This window comes from Chiloscyllium plagiosum, unplaced genomic scaffold, assembly GCF_037043375.1.
Source record: "Chiloscyllium plagiosum isolate Xiang-an unplaced genomic scaffold, Cpla_swu_hap1 HiC_scaffold_31, whole genome shotgun sequence".
Lineage (NCBI taxonomy): Eukaryota > Metazoa > Chordata > Chondrichthyes > Orectolobiformes > Hemiscylliidae > Chiloscyllium > Chiloscyllium plagiosum.
Window position 1 is genome coordinate 24974635 of NW_028270169.1, and position 27329 is coordinate 25001963.

Consider the following 27329-nt stretch of genomic DNA (forward strand, 5'->3'; position numbering starts at 1 on the left):
TTTTGGCAAAATCGCGTTCATCAGGCTGTGATACTGAAGTTTTTGTGTAAATCTAGATTGAGACCAGTGATGTCTGTGAGGATCGAAGCGTGTCCAAGTGGCCCAGGAGCTGTAATAAAGGAGTGCTGGGGAGAATGGAATTATGCATGTACTGTTGATTCATTGCTGAAATAAAGATGTGGTCTTTGCATTTTTGAGTTTGGAAGGGGGGACCTGGCTAACATTCTTTAGATGGATAGATAAAAATGGACTTTTAAGAACATTTTTTCTTAATAATGTGAAACATGCATGTGTCACAACACAACAATATGAAACCACTGTTTTTTGAAATCCAGTAGCAAAAGGCACGTCTCAAGAAGCCAGAATAAATTGGAGCAAGATATGACTTGCTGCAGTGAAATGTCCCAATAGTAGATGTGCCAGATGCCAGAAACAGTAGTAAGAAAATCTCTGGCTCTTGAGTCTCAGAAATATTTTCAGCAGGTAGCTTTATGATGCCACCAAGTGGTCGGATATAGATTTGAACATGAAGATGCCTTTTCAGAACGTGCCGTGTTCCACTTGATTGCATCCAGAGTATAACTCGTGATGTAGGTTATCATTCATATCTGTTTGTAATGTTATTTATTTCAAGTCTGGATATTTGACTTTTGAATTAGTGACACATGGGTTTTCTGCCTGAAGAGTTTAATTGATTAAGTTGTAGGAATTTCTGAGTCCCGATGTTTCTATTTTTAAAAAAGCTGGAGCAAATAGTTTTCAGAATTATGGATTGTTAGGAAGGTATACAATTCTGTAATAATTCCAGTTTTTTTTAAGCTTAAGGAAATTTTAAACTTAGGTAACTTTCTTGTTTTTTTTTGTGGGCAGTTTTGCAGATGAAGGTTGAAGATTGGATATATAAAGCAATATTCCTAAGAAGGGGAGAAGACCGTTTTAGTGTAAAGAGTTTAGTGATAGTCTTAAACCAGAAATGTTTAAATGAAATCCTGAAGTGGCTGTTTGAAGCTGAAAATGTTTTTACTCAGCCTTTTCCTGGAGCTTTCATGCACCTGTAAGATCTTCGAGATTAGGAGACAAAGTCAAAGTTTAAGTAAGCCTATTGAAGTGTTTAAAAAAAGAGCCATTTCTCAGTGTGAGAATTGCACAAGAGGTGTTTTTGGGATCTGAGAAGAGTTTTTTGAATTAATGGGAGTATGTGTTACCGCGTTCAAAAATCCTTAAGTTTGCATTATAAGTAAATAGAATAAACTAGACAATTTTATCTTCATTTCTATTGCTTAATAAGCTTGAGTTTTATTGTTAAAAGCTAATCTGCAACATTTGCGTGCATGTGTTTCAGTGAGATCTTTCACCTTGTTAAAATTACTACACAACAAAATATGATTTATCAACCCAGATTTCAATCTTTGATTGACTTGACCAGTAATACCATCAACTGGGATCATAACACTGAGGCATAGGAAAGTCAGCTTGGACCATTTCATCCCTGGTTCAGAATTACAAAGGGGCTTTGGCACAGGGCTAGGAATAAGCTGCTTGCTCTCTCAAGGATATCAAGCAAAACAGACATGAAGGACATTAAAGGGGAGAATATCATAAAATAAATTTGTAGAAGTTTCATCTGTGACAAATGTTTTACTTGCTGGTGTCTCCTGAAGGCTGTTTCTGCACTAAGTAACTAAAGCAGGTATATCGGCGCAGGCAAAGTCATCAGCACTTTCAGCTTAGAAAGACTGATATTAGCTACAATGTCATTATGGTTTCTTGTTACTCAATTGCACAAAGGAACACAGTCGAAATTCTTATTGTAAATTAGCACTTCATCAGATTTTCTGCATTTCAAACAGTCCTGTAATGTGTGCCATTTAGATTTTTCTTGAAATACATAATTATTTTGTTTTCTGCTCAATTCCAGGCTGAATTATTCACAGGACCACTGGTTAGGAACCAGAGCTCAGCCCTCCAAGGAGAGAAGCCCCACCGCATCTTCCATTACGTTCTAGATAACCTGGGAAACATCATGAATGGGTTCTGCCTGCCAGAGGCCTATTTTGATATAAAGGTGCTATTACAAAATGATGCTATACATGTAGAGTGGTGAGCTTCCTGTTTGTTCAGGAGATGATTGAATGAAGTTAAACCAGAACAATGAGGCAATGAATGAAAGACAAATTTGGGACTGGTTTCTGGGAACTCTTCATATAAAGGTCATCAACATATAGAATGGATAGGGTAATAGAAGGAAAGCCCAGTATATTTTGGTAGATTGTTAGATGCTTGTGGGCAGATTGAAGATGTATTTCTAAATTAATGAAAATAAGATCTGTTTAATTGAAAGGGAGAAAAGTATATTTAATGAAAAGGATTGCAAAAATAAAATGAATCGACTCCCATACTATTCTGTGATGCTGTTCCTTGTTTGTCCAGAACATGTGAAGGTGATGAATTGGAAGAAACCAGGTGGTTTAACAAACCTGTTGTACCCAGACATGATGTCTTGAATCAACATTCCTCCACTCACCCAGCAGCAAACATATGTTTTTTTTTTCCACATTTTCTTTACCATTTTTTCACCTGGTGAAGAGGATGCTGGTGTTGGCATACAGTATTTATGTTGTCTTTACTTCTATTGCCCAGGTTTATATCATTAGCAAACTTTAATAGAATACTATACGTTTTAAATAACTGAGGTCCACACACTGATATCTACAGCACTCCAGTAGTCACAGCCTATCGAAAGAATGCCCCATTCTCTACTGCCTACTGTTTGCTCCTTGTTTATTAACCGATTCTCTGTCTATGCTAATATATTGGCCCCATCTTGGTACCACAGCCAAACCTGAACTGCCTTCCCCCAACATCTGCTTACACTAATTTTCCAGAAAAGGTCAGTCAGTTGCCTCAGCAATAGTCATCCTCAACCTCTGCCCTTGCCTGAGGTGTGGTGACCCTCAAACCACCACCAGTCACCTCTCTCTAATAAGAGAGCAGCCTGAAGATGGCAACCAGTGACAAGTGGTGTTCCACACAGCTCAGTGTGGACCCCAGCTTTTCACATTATACACTGCTGATCTAGATGAAAGAATTGAGGGCTTTCTGGTGAAATTTGCAGACGATACAAAGAGGAACAGCTAGCCTTGAGGCAGGGAGATTGCAGAAGAATTAGGAGAGGTTAGGAGAGTGGGCAAAGAAGAGGCAGATGGAGTACAAAATGGGAAAGTGTGAGGTCATGCACTTTGGTAGGAAGAATAGACGCATGGATATTTTCTAAATGGGGAGAAAATTCAGAAGTGCAAAGAGACTTGGGAGTTCTAGTCCAGGATTCTCTCAAGGTAAAGATTAGAATCCCTACAGTATGGAAACAGGCCCTTCAGCCCAACAAGTCCACACTGACCCTCCAAAGAGCAACCTACCCAGACCCACCCTACACTTACTCCTAACTAATGCACCCGACACTATGGGCAATTTAGCATGTCCAATTCACTTGGCCTGCGCATCTTTGGACTGTGGGAGGAAACCGGAGCACCTGGAGGAAACCCACGCAGACACTGGGAGAATGTGCAAACTCCCCACAGACAATCGCCTAAAGCAGGAATTAAATCAGTGTCCCTGGTGCTATGAGGTAGCAGTGCTAACCACTGAACCATCGTGCTGCCCCTGAGCCACCGTGCTGCTAAATTTGCAGGTTGATTTTGTAGTTAGGAAGGCAATTGCAATGATGGCATTTATTTTGGGAGGATTTGAGGATAAAAGCAGGGAACTACTAATGAGGCCATGGTCTGCCCACATTTGGAGTATTGTGTGCAGTTTTGGGTCCCATATCTCAGGATGTAATGGCCCTGGAATGTGCTCATAGGAGGTTCATGAGAATGGTCCCAGGAATGAAAAGCTTAACGTATGAGAAACATTTTGAAGACTCTCGGATTATACTTGATGAAGTTTAGAAGGATGGGGGGAGGAATGGGGGGGGGAGGAATGGGGAGGAGGGGAGGACGGGATCTAATTGAAACTGACAGAATGCTGAATGGCCTGGACAGAGCAGATGTTGGGAAGATGTTTCCATTGTTAGGAGAGACTAGGACCCGAGGGCATGGCCTTAGAGTAGAGGGAAAACCTTTTAGAATATCGATAAGGAAATACTACTTCAGCCAGTGAGTAGTAGATTCATTGCCACAGAAGGCTGTGGAGGCCAGGTCATGGAGTATATTTAAGATTGACATAGATCCTTGAGTATCAAGGATTATGGGAAGAAAGCAGAAGAATGGGGGTTGAGAAATTTATCAGCTGTGATTGAATGGCGGAGCCAACTCAGTGGGCTGAATGGTCTAATTTCTGCTCCTGTGTCTTATGGTCTGGTAAGGTTATGGCAAGTCAGTTTTATGTGATTTTAACCTTATTCTTGTAGATTAGATCCTCTAAGATCAGCAATGGAATTGAACCTGAGAAATTCTGGCCTGTTTGAGGAAAGATCGCATTACCTGATATATTTAGCAACTTAATGCAAAGGCTAAATTTAAAATTTAATGGAGATGGAAAGCACAGTGAGGTTATCTCTTGGCTTCTGTTTTATTCTTCTGTTCAAGGTAAAGGACTGGGTGGAAAGATTAATGCAGACCCTGCGGGATCCGTCCCTCCCACTCCTGGAGCTGCAAGATATCATGACCAGTGTTTCTGGAAGAATCCCCCCAGCAGTGGAGAAGGCTATCAAAAAGGAGATGGCACAGTATGCAAGCAACATCACCTCAGTGCTCTGCCAATTTCCCAGCCAACAGGTATGGCATTAGAATGGAGAAAACAAAAATAGCCTGACCTTCAGGCTGATCTGACCCATGCATGCATACAGAATAAAAGCAGCAATAGGCCACCCGCTTCATCATTCAATAAGATCATTGTTGATTTTATTTTGTTTCAATTTTCACATTTTCATCCACCCTGCATCTAGTCCAGGGTTGACAGAAGGCGCACTGTACGCAGCAGGGAAAGTAAATGCTCCTTTAATTTATATTAGATGACAAAGGGAATTATAAAGGTCCTAAATGGTTAGTGATGATACCACAAATTGGATGGTGTAAGATCCTAGACCTTGTTATTTCCAGACAATCTGTTTCAAGAAGAGGTCTAATAGAGGGCTGTTTTCAGGAATGTCTTTCTGCCGAGCAACATCTCACTGCAGAGTGAAAGTTGAGGTTCGCAGCCACAACTCCTCGTGTGCAGCTGTTGATGTGTCGCTTGACTTGTGTTTTAGGGATAGAGAGTCCCACCTCCCAAACTTCACTTCTCTTCGAGTGCAACACTTGAAAAAAGTACATAAGTATATTTTTGTAATAGCACATAGTGAAATGGGTTTAAGGCTGAGAAACAAATGAGGCATATTCTAATTGTATTATTGAGGAGCTGTGTGCCTATGAAGTTTCACAATGTTAAAGGATTTCTAATGCATTGTCCCATAAGGTTAACATTAAGTTTTCACAAATTCAATACTGTGATTATTCATTTGTGAGTTACATTATATAGTTGGTGGAAGATACGAAGCAACTAACAAAGTTAAGAATGGGTACCTGAGATCATCTTATTTTCCTATACTTTCAGTTGGCTCCCTCCAAAATCATAATATTTACACATTTCTTGTTTATATTAGTAGATGCACTCATTTCAAATCTTTGAAAATTGCCAATAAAGTAGGTATCTTTTCTTGGTTTTCAGATTGCTAATATATTGGACAGCCACGCTGCAACATTAAACAGGAAGTCTGAGCGGGAGGTTTTCTTCATGAATACACAAAGCATAGTTCAGCTGGTACAGAGGTTAGTAATATGGTTGACAAAGGTAGGAGAGTGAATACCTAACACTCCTCTTCATTGTCATCAAGTTCTGGAGGCTGGCTCAGGCTTTTCGATGAGCCCATTGTGATGGAATGGTCAATGCAATGGGTCCGCAATCAAAATTGCACAGTAAAAGGCAGTTTTGACTTTGTGATATCTACTTACACTGCTTCACGTTGGAGAGTCTGCAAGGGAAGGGACTAATTATTGATCTGAGTATGAGAGAAAGGGAAGTTGGGCACTGTTTCATCTGCTGACTTATGCTGGAAATGACTGAATGTACATTTCTTGAATTTGATCACTGGGCTCCTCCATGACACCGATGCATTCTAACATTTGTATCTCAAACTCTACAGGAATAACTAGTAAGTGTCAAACAGCAGCACAACTTCACTGTATAATTTTTTTCCCCACTTTTTTCCCTTCTCTGTGGCTGACAAAATTAAACTGACTTTGGCTGTATATTTCAGCAGCCAATTCTAGATGTCTATAGGTTAAAATCTAGAGCCAGGTTACTTGCTTTTTCAGCTGGGATGTTGTCGCCACCAGAGAGACATTTGAAGAAGAGAGAGAAAATGGGGATGATGACACTATTTTAAAAAAAATATAGCCATAGTCCTGAATAAGAGTATTTGATGTGAAATGTTCTCTTCTCTTAATTTCTGTCAGATCTGCTGAGTTTTCCCAGAATTTTCTGCTTTTATTTCAGATTTACAGCATTTGCAGTGTTTTGGTTTTATCGGTTTTCAACTTCCTGCGATCTTAACTCTGCAGTTGTTCAGTGGTATGACAGTCTGCTAATGCAGGGAGGTTATCTCCATTTGTGCCTGATCTGTTCTTCAGACATTTGACTTTAGATACTTTTAAGTTTGGAAGAAGAGACAAATCTGAACCATTCCCATGTTGTTCTTACTGAGAGAGAGAGAGACTGAGAGACTTGGCAAAATTCAGTAGCACCACTTTCAACCAGTACAATGTCTTCTCCAGAATCTGATATACTCATTAACCATTTTAACCTGTCTTTAGGAATCATTAAATAATTGAAAAAGTCCACCTAGTACTTCTAAGTTCAAGGCTGCACAGAATTTTGAGCGTGAGTTTCATAGTTTTCCTTGGCTCATGTATATGCATGGTGAATGTCACCTTACATGTCTATTCTTGAATGTTGGTGACTTTCAAATGTGCCTGATAATACAATAATTTGCATTTTTTTATGAAGACATTTGAATATTAAATGAATGCAAAATGCTTAACCTTTTGGTTCTAATACAGAATTTCTGTGTTTAGTATTTATGTATTCATTTGCTTTATATAAAAAAAGTGATTCAGTCCTACATGTTAATGGCTTGATTACTGCAGGAATGTTGCTGAATAGAAACTGTTGTCCAAGCACTTTTGAAAATAGCTTAAAATTATTTGCTGTCATTGAAATGACCATCAAATGTATTGTAGAACAGATAAAGAATTATGGAGATCATTAAATTTGATACAGTTTCCTCTGACCTAACCAAGAAACATTCCACATTATTCCTTGACATGAGTTGACATTTTTATTTTGTGTCTGAAATATTACTTGTCAGGTTTACACAATTATTGTTTATCATTTATCAAAACATTTTGATGTCTTTTCTTGCATTTTTGCATTCTGAGGATTGGCCAAGTGTCCTACTTATGTTCAGATCCTTGTTTGGTGCTGACCTGTTCATATTGCTGCATGACATTGTCTGAAAACTGTTTGTTTGCATAATGAGATAACCGCTCACTAGGCAAAATGTCTCCAGATTTTGTGCCCCAAAAGTTGTAGTTCTTGGAGCTTTTCATCTTGAGGTTATAAAGACCACAGATAATTAGAGCTTATTTTGTGGACAATTTTCTGCTGAGAAAAGTAATTCTGTTTAAGATCCAGTCGTGATGAGCTCAGACCTGTTGATTGCATGAACTGGCTTGTATTAAAGCAAAATTTTGCAGATGCTGGAGAAACTCAGCAGTCCTGATAAAATCTATGGAAAGAGAAACTGAGTTAACATTTCAAGTCCAATATGGCTCTTTGGAATGTTGGTTTGAATTTAACCAGTTTAAGTCATTGTCTTTCACAGAATAGAAACTCTGCTGTTGAAATTCATTGGGTAGACTGTTTGAGTGTGCAGGAATTCAATTCAGAAACGTCATCTCGTAATAGTTAAGACTATTGGCAAAGTCGAGACAAGTTGGTGAAGAAATTAGAGGAAAAGGCATGAAGAACAAAATCATTTTTTAAAAAATGTACACACATCCCATGAAATTCAACAATGCAGACACCTTTCTTGAAAATATTGCATCTTTCATTCTAGTCTCATTTTGGTATTAAGATAAACTGAACGATGTAAATTTTTTTTAGGTATCGCAGTGGAATCCGGGGTCACATGAAGGCTGTTGTCATGGACCTTCTCAGGCAGTATCTGAAGGTGGAGATAGAATTCCAGCAAGGTTTGTCCTGCCTTATGAATTAGCTTGCAGCATCAAATGCAGATGCCACAATGCCTTTTCATTTTAATGGAGTGCTTCTTAAAAGTATGCAGTTGTTTGCCACCGGCTGGCTTAATTGTGTGTTATCTCCATCAATTCATGTTTATCAAATCTTTTGATAAACATGAATTGATAACTTTTGATTTTCCTCCTGCCAGTTGTCCTACTCATGATTTACAATTTGTTTTGGTCAGTTTTTGTTTGCTTGCCAAGTTTGGGATATATAGACTGAGGGGTTGAACATGTTAGTTTCTTAACCTTTGTCTGTATTGAAGTGTGGCAGAGCTATATATACACTAAAGTTTCATCTCATGTTAATTCTCATGCCATTGTTTCAACTTTTAAGGTTTCCCCGATCTGTGGGAAACTCCTGTATCCCAAAACGCCCATCCTTATAGTCTCTGTAAGTGACATTTTCCACGTAGTTCCAATTTGCCTACAGTTTTTTGTGTGTACAAAGAATGAGTTGAAACTCCTAAGCTTCTTTCAGGTATATATTTTAGAACCAATAGTTTGGTTTCTGCCAGGGCCACTCAGTTCCTGATCTCATTACAGTCCTGAATCAAACATAGACAAAACAGCTGAATTACAGAGGTGAGGTGAGATGAGAGTCATAGCTCTTGACATCAGTGCCGCATTTGACTGAGTTCTGGTATCAAGATGCCCCATCAAAACTGGAATCAGTGGGTATCAGGGGACATTTTCGCTGCTAGTTGGGAGTCATACCTGGCCCATTGGACGATGGTTGCGGTTGTTGGAGGTCAGTCATCTCAGGATCAGCAATCTTCAGCTGCTTCATCAGTGACCTTCCCTCCATCATAAAGTCAGAAGTTAGAATGTTTTGTCTATGATTGCACGGGATTCAGCATCATTTCATGACTGCTCAGTCGCTGAAGCAATCCATGTTCAAATGCAACAAGGTCTGGACATTATCCAGGCTTTGGCTGACAATTGGCAAGTATTATTCATACCAAACAAATGCCAGGCAAAGATAATATCTGATAAGAGACAAAATAAACAGTGCCCCTTGACATCCTTGAATTCCCTCACTATCAACATCTCAGGGTGGGAGGTTGCCATTGACCAGAAACTCAACTGGACTCACCACGTAAGCACAGTGACTACAAGAGCTGGTCAGAGGCTTAAAATACTGCAATGAGCAACTCACCACCTGCCTGCCCAGAGCTTGTCCACAATCTACAGTCACAAGTCAGGAGCGTGATTGAATACTCCGCACTTACCTGGATGGGTGCAATTTCAACAACACTTGAGAAACTTGACACCATCCAGGATAAAACAGCCTGCTCAATTGGCATCACATCCACAAACATCCACTCCCTCAACCACTGACGCTCAGTAGCAGCAATGGGCACTATCTACAAGATGGACTGCAGAACTTCACCAAAGATCCTTAGACAGCATCCTGAACGACCAGTTCCATCTAGTGGACAAGGTCAGCAGTTACATGGGAACACTACAACCTGCACGTTCCCCTTCAAGCCACTCACTATCATGACTTGGAAATATATTGCCATTCCTTCACTGTCACTGAGTCAGAATCATAGAATTCCCTAAGGGAATTGTGAAAGTGAGGACTGCAGATGTTGGTGATCAGAGTCAAGATTAGAGTGGTGCTGGAAAAGCACAGCAGGTCAGGCAGCATCCGAGGAGCAGGAAAATCGACGTTTTGGGCAAAAAGGCACTTCATCAGGAATGAATTTCTGATGAAGGGCTTTTGCCTGAAATATCGATTTTCCTGCTCCTCGGATGCTGCCTGACCTGCTGTGCTTTTCCAGCACAACTCTAATCTTGACTAGGGACATTGTAAGTCAACCTACAGCACTTGAACTGCAGGGGTTCAAGAAGGCAGCTCATCACTACCACTTCAAGGACAAATAGGGAAGGGCTATAAATGCTGGCCAGCCAGTGACTCCCACGTTTTATAAGTGAATTAAAAAGAAAGAGAAATAGGCAATCTTTAGTCTATCTTTTTGCTGTAAGGAGAGCATGTGAATTGGCCAACTATGTGTTTCCATTTCTTATGTAACCCAGCTCATGTTTGGAGCTGGATAAGAATGGCCAGAATATTGTGGAAGCAATATCAAATTACTTTTTCTTAGTGTTTAGAGTAGTAATGATTTTTAAAGTATATTTCGATAAAGGGAGGAATGCCAGTGAGCAGATTTGGAGGGAGACTTTTTTTTGTGCTGAGCAGATAACTCCACATCATTGTAGCAGCAACAATAACAAAAAGGGCTCGTAGTTTACTTATAGATGTTTATAGCTCAGAAAGAGGCCATCTGGTTTATCATGCCTACACTAATCCAAGAACATCTGAGTGCACTTAATCCCATTTTCCAGCTTTTGGTCCAGAACCTTGGAGGTTATGGTAAGCAAGAGAATATCTAAATACTGCTTTAAATGTTACAAGAGTCTCTGCCTCTACACCCCTTCAGGCAGTTAATTCCAGACTTCTGTGACCCTGAGTGGAAAAAAAAATTCCTCATCTCACTTCTTAACATTCTACCTCTTAACTTAAATCTATACCTTGGTATTGGTCCATCTGCAAATGGGAGAAAGGGCCTTCTTATCCACCCTCCCTATACCCCATATTCACATTTATCTCAACCTTTGGTGCTTCAAGGAATAAAGGAGTAAAAGTCCAACTTTTTACTCATAGCTCAAACCCTCCAGCCCATGCAGCATCGTAAATCTCCTCTGCACCGTCTCTTGTGCAATCACATCCTTCCTTCATGTGGTGACCAGAACTCTGTGCAGTATTCCAGTTGAGGCTTAACCAGCATTTTATTCGGTTCCAGCATAATCTCTTTGCTCTTGTATTCTATGCCTCAGGCAATAAAACAATAATCTCATATGTGCCAACTTAACCACTTTACGTACCCCACTACTTTCAGGGATCTGTGGACATGCGCACCAAGATCCATCTGATCTTCATGACTTTCCAAAGTCCAACACTTACAGCACAATCTCTTGCCATGTTCTCTCTGCCCAAATGCTCTGTTCACCTGACTAGCCTCCTGCATTTTACGGCTATGCTCCTCACTATTTCCCACCCTACTAATTTTAGTGTAATCCTTCTTGATCACGCCCCTACAGTTTAAGTCCAAATACAATGCGGCTGAGGAGAATACTGAGATACGGGCTACTAGACTAGATGGGATTGAGGTGCAATGAGGAGGTGTTAGTAAATCTGGAAAGTGTAAAAATAGATAAGTCCCCTGGGCTGGATAGGATTTATCTTCGGATTCTCTGGGAAGCCAGGCGGGAAATTGCTGAGCCTTTGGCTTTGACCATTATGTCGTCGTTGTCTACAGGAATAGTGCCAGAAGACTGGAATGTAGCAAATGTTCCCTTGTTCAAGAAGGGGAGTAGAGACAACCCTGGAAATTATAGACCAGTGAACCTTTCTTCGGTTGTGGGTAAAGTGTTGGAATGAGTTATTAGAAATAGGGTTTATAATCATAGAAAGACAAATAAGTTAATTAGGAATAGTCAACACTGTTTTGTGAAGGGTAGGTTGTGCCTCACAAACCTTATTGAGTTCTTTGAGAAGGTGACCAAACAGGTGGATGAGGGTAAAACAGTTGATGTGGTATAATTGGATTTCAGGAAGGTGTTTGATAAGGTTCCCCACGGTAGACTATTGCATAAAACACAAAGGCATGAGATTGAGGGTGATTTAGTAGTTTGGATCAGAAATTGGCTAGCTGAAAGAAGACAGAGGTGGTGCTTGATGGGAAAAATTCATCCTAGAGTTCAGTTACTAGTGGGATACTGCAAGGATGTTTTGGATCCACTGTAGTTTGTCATTTATATAAGTGACCTGGATGAGGGCAAAGAAGGATGGATTAGTAAATTTGTGGATGGCACGAAGGTCGGTAGTTTTGTGGATAGTGACGAAGAATATTGTAGGTTATAGAGGGACATAGATAAGCTGCAGAGCTGGCCTGAGAGGTGGCAAATGGAGTTTAATGTGGAAACGTGTGAGGTGACTCACTTTGGAAGGAGTAACAGGAATGCAGAGTACTGGGCTAATGGTAAGATTCTTGGTAGTATAGATGAGCAGAGAGAGCTCTCAGTCCAGGTACATAGATCCTTGAAAGCTGTCACCCAGCTAGATAGGGTAATTAAGAAGGCTTACGGTGTGTTAGCTTTTATTGGATTGAATTTCGGAACCATAAGGTCATGCTGCAGCTGTACAAATGTGGTGCGGCCACATTTCGAGTATTGCGTACAGTTCTGGTCACCACATTATAGGAAGGATGTGGAAGCTTTGGAAAGGATTCAGAGAAGATTTACTAGGATATTGCCTGGTATGGAGGGAAGGTCTTGCGAGGAAAGGCTGAGTGACTTGAGGCTGTTTTCGTTAGAGAGAAGATTGAGATGCGACTTAATTGAGACAGAAGGTTAATCAGAGGATTAGACAGGTTGGACTGTGAGAGCCCTTTTCCTCGGATGGTGATGGCTAGCATGAGGGTACATAGCTTTAAATTGAGAGGTGATAGAGGACAGATGTCAGAAGTAGTTTCTTTACTCAGAGTAGTAGGGGCATGGAACGCACTGCCTGCAACAGTAGTAGACTCGCAAAATGGTCATTGGATAGGCATATGGACGAGAATAGAATAGTGTAGGTTAGATGGTCTTTGGATTGGTTCCACAGGTCGACACAACATCAAGGGCCGAAGGGCCTGTGCTGCGCTGTTATGTTCTGTGAAAGGGTGTTGTGGTGGAGACTTGCACTACTTTTAATTTGACACAAGATGGCAGCAGTGTATTGTTTGGTCAGGCGAGACAGCTGTCCATTGTGTTATTAGAGAGCTCCTGGACCTGTGTATGATATTGTGTTAAGGCTTAATATACACCTGCTGGACTATTATAGTAATTTAGTACAGAATTAAGGAAGAGCTTAGACCTTGATTCTCTTCTGTACTAAATTAGTTCACCACAACTAGAATGAGTTATAATTGATTGTAGCATTACTTTCTCAGGATAGAATCTCTACCCTGGATTGTTTTGAATGACCGTGACTAGTGCATCTATGAACATCTGATTTTATACTTTAAAATCTATTATCAATAAAGTGCCTTTCATTACCTCAATGTCCTGAAGTACTTTTGAAGTGTAGTCATTTTTACAACGCAGGAAACATAACAGCTGATTGGCAGACAGCAAGCAGTGTACTAATTACCAGATGATCTGGTTTTGATGTTGGTTAATGTATAAATATTGGCCAGGACAACAGGGATAATTCCTCTGCCCTTTGGAATTGAACTGTGAAATCTTTGTTCACCTGAGAGTCAGACAGGGCCTCAATTTAACTCTTCCTCTGAAAGGCAGCACCTCTGACAGCACTGCCTCAACATTACACTACACTGTTGGCCTTGAAATGTGTGCTTGAGTCCTGAAATAGGACTTGAATCCAATGTGTTTGACTCAGAGACTAGAATGCTGCTGACTGAGTTACAACTAATAGCGGATTGTTATGGAAAATATTGCAACGGTCAAATAAAGTAAGAAAGTCTGATTTTCTTCCAGTATTGGTTACTTTGGTTTGACACACATGAAAGTGTATGGTTTGCCAACTGCAGACCTCCACCTGGACTGGAGCTTCAGTTTTAGGTCTTGCATCTCCAGGAGGGTATAATGATCTTGGAGAGAGTCCAGTGCAGACATGCATTAAACTGAGGTGAAAGAGTTAAATGATGAGGGCCTTCATCATAAACCTGATTTATATTCCCTTAAATTTGAAAGATTATTGTGTGACTTGATGGCGATATTTGAAAAGATTTGCTGCGGTCTGTCAGAACAAGTGCCTTTCTGCTGGAGAAATATACATTGCGAGGCATCGCTTTAATCTTAGAGATGATTCAGGAGCAAATGGGAAACATTTTATTACACAGAGGGCAGTGGAATTCTGAAAAGGATACCAAGTGATGCGGATCAAAGGTAGGTGAATGAAATTGAGGTCCACATCAGTCGTGATCTAATTAAAAGCTGGTGCAGACATGAGGGGCTGAACAGCCTACACTTGTTCCTTTGTACATTTACAGCACAATAATGAGAAAAGTGGAATATATTGCGAAGGAATACTTGTAATACTTTAAAATGCTTCTAATTAATATGTTGTTTTCTATTTTATAATTGCCAGCCTTATTCAGATTGGCACATGAGAATTCTGTTGTTTGGTGCTATAGCTTTGCATGTTGGGAATAGAATTGAGAGTTTTGTCTGAGGCCAGTAGAGTGATAAGATCTCCTTGCCTTAGAAGACAGGGAAAAGTTACTAGATGCAGTTTCTGGTCAGTTTACTATTCAATTAAATAAAATCCTATCTGTGGAAGATAGATTGGTATGTAGACTCACTTTGTGCCATTTTCACATTAGCAAACAGACTTTTGATTTATTGTGAAATTAATCAAATGCTTTCTTCCATTTGTCACTATGAATAAACTTGTGCATAGGTGTGGGTGTGTTTCTGTGTAAAGTGAGATCTCGTTCCAATGTTGATTTGGATGCTTGATGATATTAACAGTCACTGGACTCATTATGATCCAAGTTGAGAGTGTGATGCTGGTAAAGCACAGCAGGTCAGGCAGCATCCGAGGAGCAGGAAAATCGATGTTTTGGTCCGGAGCCCTTCAAGAATCATCATTACGATCTTAAATCCTCTTGCTTCTTGCTTCCTGCTCCCTTACCTCGAAGTAGGTGGAATCAGTGGATTCATTCTTTGTCTCTTTATATCCCTTGCTCCTACTTTGAGTGAATTTCTTCAATTCCGCGTAAAAGCAGAAGAGGAGAAAGTGAGGTCTGCAGATGCTGGAGATCAAAGTTGAAACTTTATTGCTGGAACAGCACAGCAGGTCAGGCAGCATCCAGGGAACAGGAGATTCGACGTTTCGGGCACAGGCCCTTCTTCAGGTCTTCAGTAAAAGCAGAAGACCCTTTCTATGAAGTTGAGGGACCAAACCTAGAATAATAGAAGCACAGGAAGAGGCCAGGAGTCAGTGTAGTTTTCTCAATGGCAATCCTTTTTGAAACAGTTGTCACAGATTATCTGGGCCTAGTTGCCTCTTGCTACAGTCAGAAAGAAGCAAAGCACCTGATAGGATGGGATTGAGTGTCTAGACCACCTCCATGCAGTACAGACCACATACATCATCGCATGTGTCCACATGTCTGTTTCTTCACAATAATTCCCTAGTTTTAGAGGAGGTTGATTGGGGTTTCTTCCATTAATAAAAAATCAGCATAAGGCTATAAGATATAGGAGCAAAATTAAGCCATTTGGCCCATCGAGTCTGCTTCACAGTTTGATAGGGCTGATTTGTTTCTCAGCCCAATTCTCCTGCCTTTTCCCTGTAACCCTTGATCCCATTGCTAATTAAGAACATATCTATCTTTGTCTTAAATGTACTCAGACTTTGCCTCCAGAACAGTCAGTAATAGTGAGTTTCACAGTTTCACTGCCCTCAAGCTTAAGAAATTCCTTCTCTTCTCAGCTCTAAAGGGTTATCCCTTCACTGAGGCTGTGCCCTCAGGTCCTATTCTCTCCTGGTGGGAACATAATCTTCACATGCATTCTATCCAGGCATCTTAGTATTTTCTAAGTGTAAACATGGCAATCTACCCTCCCCCATCCTTCTAAACTGTGAGTACAGACACAGGGCCCTCGATCATTCCTCATGTTTCAAGAATTTCATTCCCAGGATCATTCTTGTAAACCTCCTCTGGAACCCTCCTCTGTCGGCATATTCTTACTTAAATATAGTACCCAAAACTGCTCACAACATTCCAAACTTGAAAGGGTTCTGAAAAGATTTACAAAAATGATGCCGGGGTTGGAGGATTTGAGCTACAGGGAGAAGCTGAATAGGCTGGGGCTGGTTTCCCTGGAGCATTGGAGGCTGAGGTTATAGAGCTCTATAGAGGTTTATAAAATCATGAGGGACATGAATAGGGTAAATAGACAAGGTCTCTTCCCAGAGGGGCATAAGTTCAAGGTGAGACGGTGAGATTTAAAAGGGAGCTAAGGGGCAACGTTTTCACACAGAGGGTGGTGCTTGTATGGAATGAGCTGCCAGAGGAAGTGGTGGAAGCTGAGACAATTACAACATTTAACAGGCATCAGGATGTGTATATGAACAAGTGCTGGCAAAGGGACTAGATCAGATTAGGTTATCTGGGCGGCATGGATGAATCGGACCAAAGGGTCTGTTTCCTTGCTGTCGATTTCTGAATCGAATGTTGTCTGAACAGAGCCTTATACAGTGTCAGCAGTACATCTTTGTTCTTATATTCTAGCCCTCTTGAAATTGCTAATGTTGCATTGGTCTTCCTAACTGCCAGCTGAACTGCATGTTATCCTTAAAAGAATCCTGAACTAGGATTCCTAAGTCCCTTGGTGCTTCAAATTTCTGAAGCCTTTCCCCATTTAGAAAATAACCTCTATTCTTCCTTTCATTGTACATAGCCATACTCTTTTCCACATTGTATTCCATGTGCCACTCCTTAGCCCACTCTCCTAGCCTGACAAAGTCCTTCTGCAGCCTCCCCACTTCCTCCTCACTATACAACATGTCATTATATAGGTGTGCATATGAATTTCTTAAACACATTGTTAAAAGTGATAACAATGCAGCTTTGTTGTACTTTTAATTATTGGACTTGTTAATTAGGGCAGTGAAATCTGATGAGGCAGCAGAAAGACTGTTTAAAAATCCTAGCAAACATTTGTAAGCGGGCCAAAATTTGGTAGGTACATTAATATGGATACAGGGCAAGTATTGCATCTAGGAAGAAAGATTGTTAAAGGATCTATTACTGAGTATAGTATTTATTATCGAATGGTGTATGGGGAAGGTCACTGGGGGTTTCTGATCAGGCTTAATGACCATACTTTTATGACAGATTGACCATGAACAGTTTTGATGCGAGTAAATGAATATGGTCCTATAAGTGGAGGATGCTCAGTGACTGAGACAGTAAACTGAATAAGGAGTCAACACAGTTAGGAGAGGAGGGAAAATTGGTAGAGAAAACAAACAAGAATATGAAGGTAACAAAAATAAATTAAAGCCTTTAATCACAATTTCAAGGTTATCCTTTTGAGTCTTCAACCTATCCATTTTGATGAAAATAGGTGTCAGGATGATGCAGGACAGTAGATTGCTTTCAGCATTAGTATTATAGAGTGTCAAGAGTGCACTGCTTGTTCTTTGTTTTTCATTATAAATTCTTGGCTATGTCCCTTGAGTAGAGAGTGTTTAGAAGGTGGGGTGGGGAGGTGGCAATGCAAGCAATGAATCTTTTTTGTTTGAGTGCAAAAATCCTAACATCACTTATCCAGATGCTTTTATCAAGCTGTTGCACGACAATAATGCTTAAACAACAGTTGTTTTCATTCATTGTTTACCAAATCTTTACACTTTTCTTATGCTGTCCTACAGCAGTTTTACAGCCTTGCAATTCCATGTGATACATTGAAAGAAACTCAGTTCGTGAGGGCCTGTTTAGAATGTGGGCATGCAGAATGACCTGCCTTCCCAATGAGCTGTAAAGCAAAGTAACATATATACAATAGTCCTACTTTAATTCTAAATCCTCCATTGTATGTATTCAAAGTCATCAAAAGTGGTCTGGTCCACATCACTACCACACACACTAGTGGCTGGTTGGAAAGTTTATTGATGGAACAGAATATTTGTTGTTTACCTACCTCTGACCGTGGACTGATACAGAGAAAAATAGTGAGCAAGAGAAAATAAATTTTGTATGGTACACTGGAGTAACACGAGAAATGTGTTTGTATTGAAATGCTGGGAATATGTTGCTCATACAGTCTCGCACTGTGAACAACATTGTGCCCCTCTCTACAATAGCACTGGAAGGATGGATACAATGCAGTGAAATTGGCACTCAGCTTTTGTTCCCACTTTGACCTGAGCAGCAGCACTGTCAAACTTTCTAGTATTTCCATCTGAAGTGGACACCACAAGCAAACTTCATTAAATGAATATTTGAGATCTCCACACTCCGTTTTTGTTTTATAGCATCCTGTACAGCTTGGGGGCAAACTACTCCCAGTAATATTTAATGCTGATTCCAGAGCTACTATCTTTCTATTTATTGTCTCAGAAAGCGGACAGTATTGTTAATTGAAGTCATTATTTTTGGATTTATGGATGCAAAATAGTTTTACTACTTCTGCTTGTTACAGAATGCTGTTAGGGATGGATGTCATATCTTGCAATAACTCTGCTTTTTTTTTGCATAATGGCATATTTGGAAGCAAATAACTATCCAAAAAACAATTTCTGGATAAAATTATCTGGGGGTTCTTGCCTGTTGTTCCTTTACTATAGCAGGAATCTTCAAAACAAAGAGAATTGATGAGGGCAGAGCGGTAGATGTGATCTGTATGGACTTCAGTAAGGCGTTCGACAAGGTTCCCCATGGGAGACTGGTTAGCAAGATTAGATCTCACGGAATACAGGGAGAACTAGCCATTTGGATACAGAACTGGCCCGAAGGTAGTAGACAGAGGGTGGTGGTGGAGGGTTGTTTTGTTAGACTGGAGGCTTGTGACCAGTGGAGTATATGCAATAAATGCAAAAGATTGTGTGCATTTTTAACAATGATACGCACCAATATTTGCCCCGTATAATTTGATGACATTCTATGCAATTGGCCAAAAGATGGCAGGCTAACTCATTAAGCTTATTTCTCACCAAACAGCCGTTTGTAATCCATCCTTGCCACATCCACTGTAAGCCCAAGGTCTGTGAACCAATCCACAATAAAATTCTCAATGATATGTGGAAAATTCTCCAATGATGTATTTTAAGGGAGTAGTGTGGTGACCCATAGGATATTTGTTATCAAAGCAAGGAGAGACATCACTATTTAATTCCCCAACAAGGTGTTCTTGTTGCATTTTACTATTATAGAGTCATAGAGATGTACAGCATGGAAACAGACCCTTTGGTCCAACCCGTCCATGCCGACCAGATATCCCAATCTATTTTATTGTCATTTTGACTAAGCCTTCAGCTGCCTGAAAAATGTTGCACAAAAGTCACATCATAATTAGCAAGCTCTGAAAATATCCTCTATCTCACCCCAAATTTTAGATAATTGGAATGGCAAATAGCTGTATCTCCAGAGTGTGTAGTGTAGAACTCCATTGACTAGTTGTGTTATCCAAGTTTTGTTTTGTTAGATTGTTATAATTGCTTTGCCAGCCCCAGCATTAGGGCAGATTACCATCATTCCTGTAATTCAGGTATGCAAAATGTATAAAGCCATGATGCTGAATAAATATATTGACTGAACAACTTATTGAAACCAAACAATGTAACATTTAGCCTTCTGTAAAGATACTGCTGTTTTGATGAAAGGTTAAGGAGGCAATCTTGATATAAACACAGTTATTATTGCTGCTCCACAGTTCCATGTTTGCCAAAAGCCCAATGGAGAATCACTCGAATGATCTTAACATTTGTGTATTGTTAATTGGGTTAATCAATTGCAGAGGGCAGCACACCTGAGCCTGACCTTGTACTTGCCTGATGTTTACATACAATTTTTTAAAAATTGCAATGAGTTATCCTCCCATGCTGAAACCGGTTGTTTTTCACAAGTGCCATGGCTGACCTTAGTTGGCTCCATTTGGACAGTTGATTATGAATCTTCTTGGCCTCTGTCATGGAGCAGAAAATGCAAAAGTACCAAGCGGTTTGAAAACATCCCTCAAAAAAGCAAAAGAAACCATTGACCTGAGAGACTTGCAGAAATTAAATACAGTGGCCTTCAGAGAGCATGCCATTTGAACTCAGTCCCACATAGTCTTAGAATAATGTGTGATTCGTTACAGGCTATTATTTTCCTGTAATTATGAATCCTGTTCTTTTGACCCAGAAGAAGCCATTGGTACGCAAAGGATGGACAAAGTAAATGCTGTAGGCTGTTTAATAGTTCAGATAGGTAAATTTGTATTATTTCAAGGAGTTCTAAAGATTAGAAGGTAGAGTCATGCAGCATGGAATTAGACCCTTTGGTCCAACCAGTCCAGTCCGACCATGTTCCCAAACTAAACTAGCCCCATTTGCCTGCACTTGGTCCATATCCCTCCAAGCCTTTCCTAATCATTAGCTTGTCCAAATGTCTCTTAAACGTTGCAAGTGTACCTGCATCCATCCCTTTCTCTGGTGGTTCATTCCACACTTGAACCACTGTTTAAAAGAAAGTTGTCCCTCGTGCATTTTAAATGTTTCTCCTCTCACCTTAAAAATGTGCACCTAGTTTTGAACTCCCCCACCCAGGGGAAAGACCCTCATAATTTTATAAACCTCAGTAAGGTGACCCCTCAACCTCTTATGCCCTCGTGAAAAAGTCCCAGTCTTTCCAGTCTGTTTTTAATCTCAAACCTTCCATTCCTGGCAACATCCTGGACAATCTTTTCTGAACACTGTCCAGTTTAATGGTATCCTTCCTTATAACAGGGCGACCAGAACAGCAAATAGTACTCCAGAAGAGGCCTAACCAACGACCTATATAACCTCAACATGACTTCCCAACTCCTAAACACAAAATGTCTGAGCGATGAAGGCAAGTATGCTAAACACTTTCCTAATCACCCTGCCTACCTTTTCGGCACCAGTTCAAAAAGCAACCCTCCACCACCCTCTGTCACCTACCATAAAGCCACTTTTGTATCCAATTGAGAAGCTCATCTTGAATCCCATGTGATCTAACTTGACTAATCAGTCGATCATGCAGAACCTTGTAAAACGTTTACTAAAGTCCAAGTTAACAACGTCTACTTCTCTGCCCTCATTAGTCTTTTTGGTTACTTCATTTAAAAAGTCAATCAAGTTTGTGAGACACTAGTTTCCCGCACAAAACCATGCTGACTATCCCTAATCTATCCTTGCCTCTCCAAATGCATGTAAATCCTATCTTTCAGAATCACCTCCAACAACTTAGCCACCACTGATGTCAGACTCAGGTCTATAGTTTCCAGGCTTCTCCTTACAGCCTTACAGGTAAGGATAGCATGCATCTCTAGCATGGAGCACAGATCTGTGTGAATGTCTGAACATGTGGAAGTGAAGTTGGATTCTGATGGTGAGAAGACTTGAATCAAAAGCATCCAGTCTAGCAGCCATGACGTCCTGTAGTACAGGCCACCTTGTCAAAGAAGTAAAGTAAATCAGAAAGTTTTGTAGGACACTGAGCCACGATCTCAACATGAGGGGGAACAGGCCAGGTTAGTCTGAGTAGTAACGACAGACCAATTCGTATGAACACTTAACATTGTGGTAACAAATGGATTGTATCAGAGCAAAGAAGAGCTTGGAGGTCAGAATGAAATAATGTGACAGTCTAAGTACCTAATCGGTTAATGCTCCCTGTTTTATCATAGCACAGCAAATTACATTTTATAGGCTTTTAGGTACCTATTGTTTACACGCATTGGTCTTGAAATTTTATTCCGTTCTTTAAAATGTCATGATTCTATATGGTGTGCAAAACTGCTTTTTAAAAAAAGTTATCACGCTACATGTGATATTTATTCTGATCAAGTTGATGCTGTAGAATTTTGAAAACTCCAACTTGCACGTACTTTGCCATTCTAAAGAATATGCATTCAGGAAAATGATTTACCATTGCAACTCTCCCCAGGTATTGCTATAAAAATAATATAACATGAGTAATGTAATTAAATATAATGTGATATAATTTTATGGAACATTAAAGAAGTCCATATCCTTGATCTATCAATACATTTTATATTAAATCAATTGTATTTCTTCATTATTCTAGTTTTCAGTGCCAAATTGGAATATCCTAGAAAGAATATCCACACAGTAATGAAGGCTAAAATTTCACAGAAACTTACCTATTATTTCAGGCTCAATTAGCAATGGTCATTTTAATTGCAAACCTGGGTATATAATCTATACTGTCATTCTGGAGCAGCATTGAAAGGGTGCTTTATTATTAAAGATGTTGAACTGTGTGTCTTCCAGTGAGCAACTAACAACCCATGGCCTGTTTGAAGATCAGTGAGCTTGCTGATCTTTCTCTGTCAATCATTGCAACCAAAAAGCAGATTATCTTGTCATTCATCATTGCAGCTTATTGGCTCTTGCTTAATGCAAATGGCTGTCATGTTTTGGCCTACATAGCAACAGTTGCTACACTTCAAAAAGTAATTATTTGTATGTGAAGTAGTTTTAAACATAAGATGTTATATAAATGCAAGTCTGCTTCATCCTCATTGACCCAAAATCTACTTTCACGTTATGCATTTATATTTTTAGGGCATGCATTTAAATTGGATTTTTAAACATACATTGAATGTTTTGGATTTTTGTTTTGCAGAAGTTGATTGGAAATTCTGGGCATTGATTTGAATAGTCCAATTGAAATTTGCAAATTGTGCAACAAACTCATATTTTGATGGAGGAAAATAAACTGCATGAAGCAAACTGAAATGTATATTTAGTTTTATCTGAAGTTATATAGTTGTATATCTAAATATATTAAGTCTTCTTTTGTGGTCTGATAAATTGAGTTCATATTGACGGGGGTTTCATAGAATAAAAATTCATCTTGGAGGTTTGACTGTAAGTGAAATAAGAGCAGAAAAAAGTTCAAAAGGTTTCTCTCAGAAAAGGTTTAGAGACTGAAAAGATAGCCTTCATGCCAGTTCTGGTAGAGTGATATTTATCTATAATATCTTTTTCGAACTGCAGGCCATTATGAGAAATGCGTCTTTACCCTTCGAGAGGACCATAAAGGAGACATGACTACAGTCCTGAACTACATCTTCTCCCACGCCCAAGTCACCAAGAAGAACCTTCTTGTTACAATGCTTATTGTAAGTTAAGCTCTGTTATGTCCAGAAATTCCAGCTTCCAATCTGCTAATCTCGAGCAATAGGTCTATACAGTATTTCATGTGATTTTAAGTAATGCTTGGCCATAAGAATCTCATTATTCTAACACAAAGCAGTATTTCCTTTGAGATTTCCGAAGTAGCTTTGAGCCGAGCTGTTCATTTCTCATGTAATCATGCTGTGGTGATGGAGAGTGAAACGGCAGCTGTTCTCTTTGCAGGTCTTCAATTTTCTTCAGAGTCCAGTCATTGAAGTGTGTAATTACATGGGGGTGTCATGGAGGTGCTAGTCCTTTTCAAAGAGTGGGAGACGGCTTTGTTCACTGACATTGTGCGAGGGCAGACTGCACCCGATACCACTGCTGGCATTTTCAGAGGACAAAAAAAAGGAAACTTACACAAAGATAATGAAAGCTCACTTTGCTAAGCTCCTGGAAAATGATTGAATTTTGGTTTATTCAAAAAATGTTTGTCAGAAACAGTAAGGCAATTTTGGTCACCAAGTCTCCCAATTTTACCAGGCCCTATAAGATCTGTATATATGCCTAACATATATATTTTAATAGTTTAAGCTATACTCATAAGAATAAAATGCACATATAAATATTTGAGTTTTAGAAACAGGAAAACATTTGCTGGTAAGTTCATGGATCCCCCACAGGAGCAATGCTCCGACAGAGAGAAGGCATAGAAGAATTAGTGCAATGTTGTTGCGGCCCTCTTTCTACCTTTTGACATTGCTGAGCGAAGCTTCCTGACAGAAGCTCAGCATCCGCCTATTTATCCATATGTTTCAATTTACTTGGCCTGTGTCATTTTTGTTTCTCCATGCTATTTGTTCTCAGTTACAATATTATTGCTGAATGTTTCATGTGATGTGCATATATTGGCTATTTAAAGAAAATGGTTCATTAACATTTTCTGACATTTTCTTAATGAGTTTTTGATCTTCACTCACAGGTGAAGTGTGTTCACTTTAGTCATCCTACAATTGTATATTATGGATCTTTGAATTTAATCATTGACGCCTTGTTAAGTATTGGAGCACAATCACTTTATTGCCATCTTCATTCCTCAGAGTTTCAAATTTTGGCAACATTTATAATTAGGTGCGCTGCAAATACAACTATATTTTTCCTATCAGCTCATGGATAGAGTCATAGAGATGTACACCCTGGTCTTATTTACACATTGGCATGCTTTAGAATCCATGCCACAGTTCAATAAGAAAGCTATTGGGGGTTAAAACAAATACATTATCCCCTCCATTTTCGAATGAAATATGTTTGCGTTTGATTTCTTTTCGGTCATCCACCAGGAAAGTGAAGTGGTAAGCTAATTGGTGCTTGTGCTGTTAATGTGTGGCAAAGCTGGCTTATTAATGTAATAGTCCAGTCTAATTATTTGCATGACACTTGGAGGTATGCCGTTAAATGACTGCCACTGTTTATTTCTATATTACAACACAATGGTTGTTAAACCTTTTTTTTAGCGAAGTTTCTATTTTCACCAAACCTCCAAGTATCTCATGTATCTCATTTTGGCAAAATAATCGCTACAAATTGTTTTGTCGTTACGGCTGACATCTGCTAACTCTTTACAGCCTGGACATGGGACTGGGCCTTCATGGTCTGTTTGCCTTAATCAGCTACTCCCTGCCTTAGTCAGCTGAATCACTGGAGGGATCTTAGGTTAATGTTTCCAATATTAAAGGGTGGTATAGTGGTTGAGGGAGTTGACACTTGGCTTATGAGCTTTATGCTATAGGTTTTTTTGGCAGTGAATTACTGATTTATTCCACACAGTCTTAAGCTGTTGGTTGGAGAGAGATGTTCTCAGAGGGCTGGGAACAGACCATTGCTGGTCCTATTGGATTGGAACCAGACCTGGGAGGTTTAAAGCAGCTTATAAAGGCAGAGAAAGCAAGTTTTGAAAAGAACGGAGATTAACTAAGAAGTAGAATTAATGCAATAAATGTGTAGAAATGCAGAATCTCATTCTAATAAATATTATAAAAAGACTTATTTTTTTCAAAAGTAATGATTTCAGTATAGGATTGCTACAGAACTACTTAAATTGTTGAATGGATGCTTGAATCCTCAAATGTTAAAATATCAAGTTGAGATTGCTGTGTTCCCTTTCTGAAATACATTCCATTGTGCTGTTTTCTGAGTGCCAATTTTTCAGACAATTCAAACTAATTGCTTCAGTGGGGAGCACATTGCCAGATATCGAGCCATACATTTGCCCTCCCGACCATCACCCTGTACTTTACTGTTCCTGATTACCGTTCCTGATTATTGTGCACAATCAAATCCTTTTAAATAAGAGTGCTGGAAGAAAAAGTGACTGTAGTATAATGCCACTCAATAATTCTTTTTTTTTGACATCTGAATGGAAGTTTTTATTTTAAGGGCAGGATATAATACCTTGCACAAGATAATGATTTACACAACTGAATTGCAGATTGAATTGTTTTAATTTTTTTTTTACAATGTATGTTTCACCATTAATCATTTGCTTATCCTTTTGGATTGGAAATGGGTAAGGGGCTGTGATGAACTTAAAACAGAGAAAATAAGTTTTGAATGGAATTGGGATTTAGTGAAAAGTAGAGTTAATTCAATAAATATATTGATGTGCGGGATTTTATGTAATGTGTGATATTCTATCGAGAATTTTTATCTTTAGAAGGTGTTTATGATTTTAGTTAACAATTCTTCATTTAATACTAAAATGGCTAAAGTTCTGCAATTTGGAGCCAGAAATTATGACATAGTATTGTTGTTAATGGGTTACCTCTCTGGATTCTTCCATTACTACAGCTAGTTCTCTCTTGATCTTTCCATTGCAAAAAGAAATTTAAAAAGTTAGAATTTTTACTTTTTTTTTGAAAAAGCTGTATGCATTGTGATTTTTTTTGTATGTCTTTCTTCAGGACCAGTTATGTGGACGGGATCCAACTTTGACTGATGAGCTAATTACCATTCTAACCGAGTTAACACAGCTCAGTAAGACCACCAATGCTAAGGTGGCTCTCCGAGCTCGGCAGGTAAAACGCTGGTTTTGTAATTAACTTGAAATATAGTATACCAGTCTCTTGTGTGCGCATGTTTGTCCATCCTTCTCCAAGGAGAAAGTGAGGACTGCAGATGCTGGAGATCAGGGCTGAAAATGTGTTGCTGGGAAAGTGCAGCAGGTCAGGCAGCATCGAAGGTTTGGAGGAAGTGGCAGACTCTGAACAACTTCTCTTTCCAATCCTTCCACTTCCTCCGAACCAAAGGAGTAGCCACGGGCACCCGCATGGGCCCCAGCTATGCCTGCCTCTTCGTGGGATATGTGGAACAGTCCATCTTCCGCAGCTACACTGGCACCACCACCCACCTTTTCCTCCGCTACATCGATGACTGTATCGGCGCTGCCTCGTGCTCCCACGAGGAGGTTGAACAGTTCATCCACTTTACCAACACCTTCCACCCTGACCTTAAATTTACCTGGACCGTCTCAGACTCCTCCCTCCCCTTCCTAGACCTCTCCACTTCTATCTCGGACGACCGAATCAACACAGACATTTACTATAAACCGACCGACTCCCACAGCTACCTAGACTACACCTCCTCCCACCCTGCCCCCTGTAAAAACGCCATTCCATATTCCCAATTCCTTCGTCTCCGCCGCATCTGCTCCCAGGAGGACCAGATCCAATACCGTACAACCGAGATGACCTCCTCCTTCAAAGACTGCAATTTCCCCCCAGACGTGGTCGACGATGCTCTCCGCATCTCTTCCACTTCCTGCTCCTCCGCCCTTGAGCCCCGCCCCTCCAACCGCCACCAGGACAGAACCCCACTGGTCCTCACCGACCACCCCACCAACCTCCATATACATCATATCATCCGTCGTCATTTCCGCCACCTCCAAACGGACCCCACCCCTCCCCTATCAGCGTTCCGAAAAGACCACTCCCTCCGTGACTCTCTCGTCAGGTCCACACCCCCCACCAACCCAACCTCCACTCCCGGCACCTTCCCCTGCAACCGCAAGAAATGCAAAACTTGCGCCTACACCTCCCCCCCCC

The 27329-nt window shown here is 40.0% G+C and overlaps 1 protein-coding gene across 2 annotated transcripts in view; it reads left to right on the forward strand.

Moving 5' to 3' along the window:
- acaca (acetyl-CoA carboxylase alpha) overlaps positions 1-27329 on the forward strand; it is a 264322-nt gene that overhangs the window by 55714 nt on the left and 181279 nt on the right. For both annotated transcript variants that reach the window (XM_043718470.2, XM_087977363.1), the window contains exons 20-25: positions 1919-2065; positions 4587-4775; positions 5707-5807; positions 8203-8291; positions 23110-23234; positions 26190-26303. In XM_043718470.2, the coding sequence (XP_043574405.2) occupies positions 1919-2065; positions 4587-4775; positions 5707-5807; positions 8203-8291; positions 23110-23234; positions 26190-26303 (765 nt within the window). The remainder of the gene's footprint in view (positions 1-1918; positions 2066-4586; positions 4776-5706; positions 5808-8202; positions 8292-23109; positions 23235-26189; positions 26304-27329) is intronic.